The sequence below is a fragment of the Meleagris gallopavo genome, chromosome 2 (assembly GCF_000146605.3).
Source record: "Meleagris gallopavo isolate NT-WF06-2002-E0010 breed Aviagen turkey brand Nicholas breeding stock chromosome 2, Turkey_5.1, whole genome shotgun sequence".
Taxonomy (NCBI): Eukaryota; Metazoa; Chordata; class Aves; order Galliformes; family Phasianidae; genus Meleagris; species Meleagris gallopavo.
Window position 1 is genome coordinate 107,322,195 of NC_015012.2, and position 5,604 is coordinate 107,327,798.

The 5,604-nt window shown below is 40.1% G+C and overlaps 1 protein-coding gene across 1 annotated transcript; it reads left to right on the forward strand.

Annotated features, from left to right (window-relative positions):
* Positions 1-174: 174 nt before the first annotated feature.
* On the forward strand, positions 175-5,413 carry LOC104909245 (cell division cycle 5-like protein). Its single transcript, XM_010708157.2, has 6 exons — positions 175-401; positions 1,128-1,255; positions 2,074-2,173; positions 2,431-2,649; positions 4,076-4,220; positions 5,165-5,413. Exons 1-6 carry the CDS (start codon positions 190-192, stop codon positions 5,396-5,398), a joined length of 1,038 nt encoding a protein of 345 aa, XP_010706459.1. The 5' UTR covers positions 175-189; the 3' UTR covers positions 5,399-5,413.
* The last annotated feature ends 191 nt before the right edge of the window (positions 5,414-5,604 follow it).

Genomic DNA, 5,604 nt, shown 5'->3' on the forward strand with positions numbered 1-5,604 from the left:
GGAGGCTGTGGATGCCCCATCCCTGCAGGCATTCAAGGCCAGGCTGGATGTGGCTCTGGGCAGCCTGGGCTGCTGGTTGGTGACCCTGCACATAGCAGGGTTTTCAAACCCAGGCCATTCTATGATTCTATGAAATCTCATTGTGATGATTTGAGGAAACACTACAGTGAGTGAGTTCAAGACAAATCGATGGATAACTTGAGGACTGTCCCACTTAATGGTTTTTCACTTCCCAACAGGTACGAATGGTTAGACCCAAGCATCAAAAAGACAGAGTGGTCACGAGAAGAAGAAGAGAAGCTGTTGCACCTGGCCAAGCTAATGCCAACCCAGTGGAGAACCATCGCCCCCATTATTGGGAGAACAGCTGCACAGTGTTTGGAGCACTATGAGTTTCTTCTGTGAGTTACTGCTTTACTAGAGATGCACAACAGGAAAATCTGCACAATTTGTTGTATTGATGCATCATTCTCTTCTCCATTTATGCTAAAGAATGGTGGTTGGTAGTAAACTGAGTCCTTTCACTAGCAAGTCTCTAAGGACCATTTCTTTATTGTTGATGTGCTTAACATGAAAGAAGAAGCACATGGAATTCAGGAGAAGGGGCTTGAGTAGAGTATTGTCAAGGCTGACACACTTTCTGAGCTTCAGTTTCAGGTTTACGTGGTTGTTTGTCCTTCTGATAAGCATGAGTGAGTATGTGAGAGAGAGGAGGAAAACAAACAGCAGAAAACCCAGGCTGTTGTAATGGCTGAATGTGTTGCCATCACTTCTGTGTGCTACAGAGGGTTTCTTTGGACCGTGAGAAGAGAAGGAAAAATTGTTTTCCCTTGTGAGCTTTTTTAATTCTGATGGTTGAGTTCTCTGCTGTCAGCTTCGTCAGTGTTATATTTTATATAATATGCATTCTTGTATTACAATATGATGGTTTTTTTCTTCTCATCTAATTTAATATCTGAATTTACCATGTTCACAAATCTTTTCTGCAATTATGAATTATATGATAAGTGTAATATATGATACAGGCTTACTGGTTTGATCCGTCTGTGGGGAGGTTTGAGAAAGGGCTGGTTATGCACCTGCAGAAGTACAGAGCCCATTGTAACATGCATGCAATGTATTTTTAGGGACAAAGCTGCTCAGAGAGACAACGAGGAGGAAACTGCTGATGATCCTCGGAAACTTAAACCTGGAGAAATTGATCCAAATCCAGAAACCAAACCAGCCAGGCCAGATCCTATTGATATGGATGAAGGTAAGATAGGAATTTGCTTACTGTTTTTGACAGCTGTCTGGTTTCTTTGCTTTTCCTTTTTACAGAAATTCTGTACTCTGGAAGTGGTTTTTTTTGTCTTATTTTTAATTCCTTCAGAGGAATCAATTTTTTCTCTTTCTTTTTGGTTTTATCTGAATTATGTGCCTGGCCAATTGGTTAAACTTGTTTCATTTTCTCTTCCTTTGTAGGTTTCTGACTTTCTCATTTCTTTTAGTCACCTTGACTGGCACTTTTTTACTTTGACAAATGCTCTGTTGGGGGACATTTTTCCTTCTGTATATTCATCTTTTTCCTTACATCCTTGTTACATCCCCACTGAAGCAAAACACAACACAACTTTTTTTTCCTGGCACTTTACAGTGTTAGGAACTAAGAACTGCACATTGGTAAAATTCCATGAATGCACCAATGGTGAACAGGTTCAATACTGTGGTGCTCTTGGATCTGAATGCAAACATAACAAGTTAACCAACACAGTGCTGCTGAATCTAGCTGCAATTGAAGTTACTTCATTTCATTGGTGCGTTCAATTTGCATCTTTCTAAATATATTTTGATTTTCTGCATTAGTTTCTTTTTAGCTGTAGGCATTTTTACTTGAAAACTTTGTTTCATCTGACTGTTCAGAAAATATATTGGAGCAGCTTGGAGAAAAGTAAAGTTTAGTGATCAGAAATCATGTGACAACATTGATTCATTCAGCTCTTAAAGATTGCTAATCTTAATGGCACTTTTTTTCTCATTACTGCTGTGTTTTAAGAGCAGAATTAATAGCTGTATTAATCTGTGCTATTGCAGATGAACTTGAAATGCTCTCTGAAGCTAGAGCTCGTCTGGCTAATACACAAGGAAAAAAGGCTAAAAGAAAAGCAAGAGAGAAGCAGCTGGAAGAAGCTAGGTAAGCATATGCTTAGTTTTAGATACTGGGACTCCTTTCATGGACTCTGGAGCATATGGAATGTATAAATTCAGGCACAGGCTTAAGTCTTTGCAGAACTGGACATTTTGATAGTTACTTATGACAAGTTAATTCCTGTTGTCTAAATATATGCAGCCCTTTTATAGCAGCAATTGATTAAAAAGTCCCAGATCTTTGGATCCAGGAGCCACCTATAGATGGGCACTACAAATCACACAATATTACTGTCTGTTTAGACGGCTTGCTGCCCTCCAGAAAAGACGAGAACTTCGAGCTGCTGGGATTGAGATACAGAAAAAAAGGAAAAAGAAAAGGGGTGTGGATTACAATGCAGAAATCCCATTTGAAAAGAAGCCTGCACCTGGTTTTTATGATACATCAGAGGAAAACTACCAGATTCTGGATGCAGATTTCAGAAAGCTACGTCAGCAGGACCTGGATGGAGAATTAAGATCGTAAGTATGTGTTGTGCTTTGGGAGGGAACAGTGTGTTGGAAAACAAACTGTTAAACAAAAACCACATGTGTATATACATTTGTGTGTTTATTTTTCTATATATGTGTATATGCTTGTATATATGTATTTTTTTGTATTTAAAAATAATTTATGTCAACCATAATATTTAGTATATATAAGCATATATATTTATCAGATGCAAACAAAATAAATAAATGTATTAACAAGTACTTAAACAGCATTTATCTGCTTATATATATGAGTAAAGGCATATGAATACAGATGTAATCGACACGTGTGTATATATAAACATATAAATAGAAGTCATATAATAATATAATTAAATAATAGTAAATATAAGCAATAATTTAATAATAATACCGATAAATAATTAAATTTGTTAGTTTCAGGAAGTGTCTGAAATACTGCATGGGTAGGTGGTGTATTTTCCACGGGACAGACATAGTGCAAGTTGCTTCTGCCTTTCTAAAATATCTGATTGACCTTTTTGCCTGGAAAAATCGAAGTTTTACACACATCAGTGCTCTTTAAATGGAAATCCTTGAGTCTGTTAAAGTGCTTTTTATTCTGTGTCATAATATTTGGAGTCCTTTCTCATAGTCCAAACATTAGTACTGCTCCCAGGACTAACTTCTGTTTGTTGCAGTATTACTTTTGATGCAATCTGAGTATTTTGATGTAATAATCTTAAGTAGAATTTCCTTGAAATCTTCATTTCTTCCCCTGCCTTCCCAACACAAGCCCCAAAACACTCAAATGAGTGATTAAATGCCCATCTTCAGCAGAAGCCATATGACACATATCTAATTGTTCAATTACATTCCTTGTCACTTTTACCAAGAGCTTTGTGCTGAGAGAATAGGTTCAGTACTACATACAGTTTGGCTTCTTAGCTTGTGATGTAATTAACCCTTTCAGGATGGTTCTTAGTTCAGTGGATCTGTTAGGAAGTTCCAACTGCCACGGATTACTGAATTACACTTTCACAGCCTGAATCTATTGATGTTTGGAAAAAAATACCGTATTCATTAAGCACTAAAGGAAACATAGTTCCCATGTCCCACAGGAAATGTTCTTCCTTCAGCTGCTGCTGGAGGAACAGGGACTGTTGTCATCCACTTTATAGCTATCTTGGCTCTTGCACTGACATTTTGTCTTGCTTTGGTGATGATAGCTGAAACAACCACCCACCTGCTGCCTAATTTTGTAATGTAGAAGCATTATGCTGCTTTCTTGGAGGTTCTGCTGCAGGCTCTGTAGACCATATCTAATCACTTCTACACAAATCATTTAATTCCTCCTGACTCATGCTTCATTTCAGCCTATTTTGTTAGAGTAGAACTTTGTTGTTTTTGGTGTTATTTTGTAGCTGCTCTAAAATGTTTCTTTTGTCTGTAATAACAGCGAAAGGGAGGGAAGAGAGCGCAAAAAGGACAAACAACACATGAAACGGAAAAAAGAATCAGACTTGCCTTCAGCTATTCTGCAGACCAGCGGGGTGTCAGAGTTTACAAAAAAAAGAAGTAAACTAGTGCTTCCAGCACCTCAGGTAAACAGTGCATTGAATCATAGAATCACAGAATGGTTTGGGTTGGAAGGGACCTCAAGGATGATGAAGCTCCAACCCCCCCCCACCACATGCAGGGCCACCAACCTCCACATCTCACAGCAGCCCAGGCTGCCCAGGGCCCCATCCAACCTGGCCTTGAACACCTCCAGGGATGGACGGGGATCCACAGCCTCTCTGGGCAGCTGTTCCAGCACCTCACCACTCTCACAGCAAACAACTTCCCCCTGACATCCAACCTCAATCTTCCCTTCTTCAACTTCAAACTATTTCCCCTTGTCCTGCTGTTATCTCCCCTTTCCAAGAGTTGATTCCCCTCCTGTCTGTAGGCTCCCTTTAGGTACTGCAGGCTGCAATGAGGTCACCCCGCAGCTTCTCTTCTCCTGGCTGAACAAGCCCGGATCCTTCAGCCTGTCTTCACTGGGGAGGTGCTCCAGTCCCCTGATCATCTTTGTGGTTCTCCTCTGGACCCTCTCCAACAGCTCCCTGCCTTTTTTTACTGGGGGCCCCAGACCTGGACACAGTACATTGCTCAATAAACCACTTAAAAGGCTAAACCAATCAACAATTTCTGTTTTGTCAAATTAGTCTTGTAGTCATATCTATCTTATTATGCCTTAAGATATTCTTTTTACTGGAAGACAGTAGAGTTGGTGGGAAATATCTGAAGGAGACACATTTCATTCTTGTGTGTTTGAGCCTTCTGCATCAGGGGGATGGGATGTACCTTGTGACAGTGGTATTTTAGAAACATGTTGTTTTCTTAACTGGTTTCAGCATGCATGTGGCACTAATGCAATGCGTATCTGGGAAGGAAGTAATGGTGTGAGGGTGCTATTAAAACAAATGGGGAATACCTCCTGCCATGCAATATGGATTTTGTTTTTCTAAAGATAATGCTTTGTTTTGTTGTTTTCCTTTTAAAGATATCTGATATAGAACTTGAAGAAGTTGTTAAAGTAGGCCAGGCAAGTGAAATTGCACGCCAGACTGCTGAGGAATCTGGAATTACAAACTCAGCCTCCAGCACTCTTCTGTCTGAATATAGTGTGACCAATAACAGCATAGCTCTGAGGACTCCCAAAACTCCGGCAGCACAAGACAGGATCCTGCAGGTACAGTTTAAATGCATGGGTTACACTTTTGCAGTGGTCAGCTGAAAAAAAGGGAAAGTAGCATCAAAGCATCCCTTAGATGTGTGTTAATGGGGTTTGAGCTGGTACAAACTCTGCAGGATGCAATGAAAGGGATGGATGCAGATCTTCCCCTGTCTGATCAGCTGTTACCATGTTTAGCACTAATCACAGAATGAGCTGGGTTGCAAAGGCCCACAGCGCTCATCCAGTCCCAACCCCCTGCTGTGTGC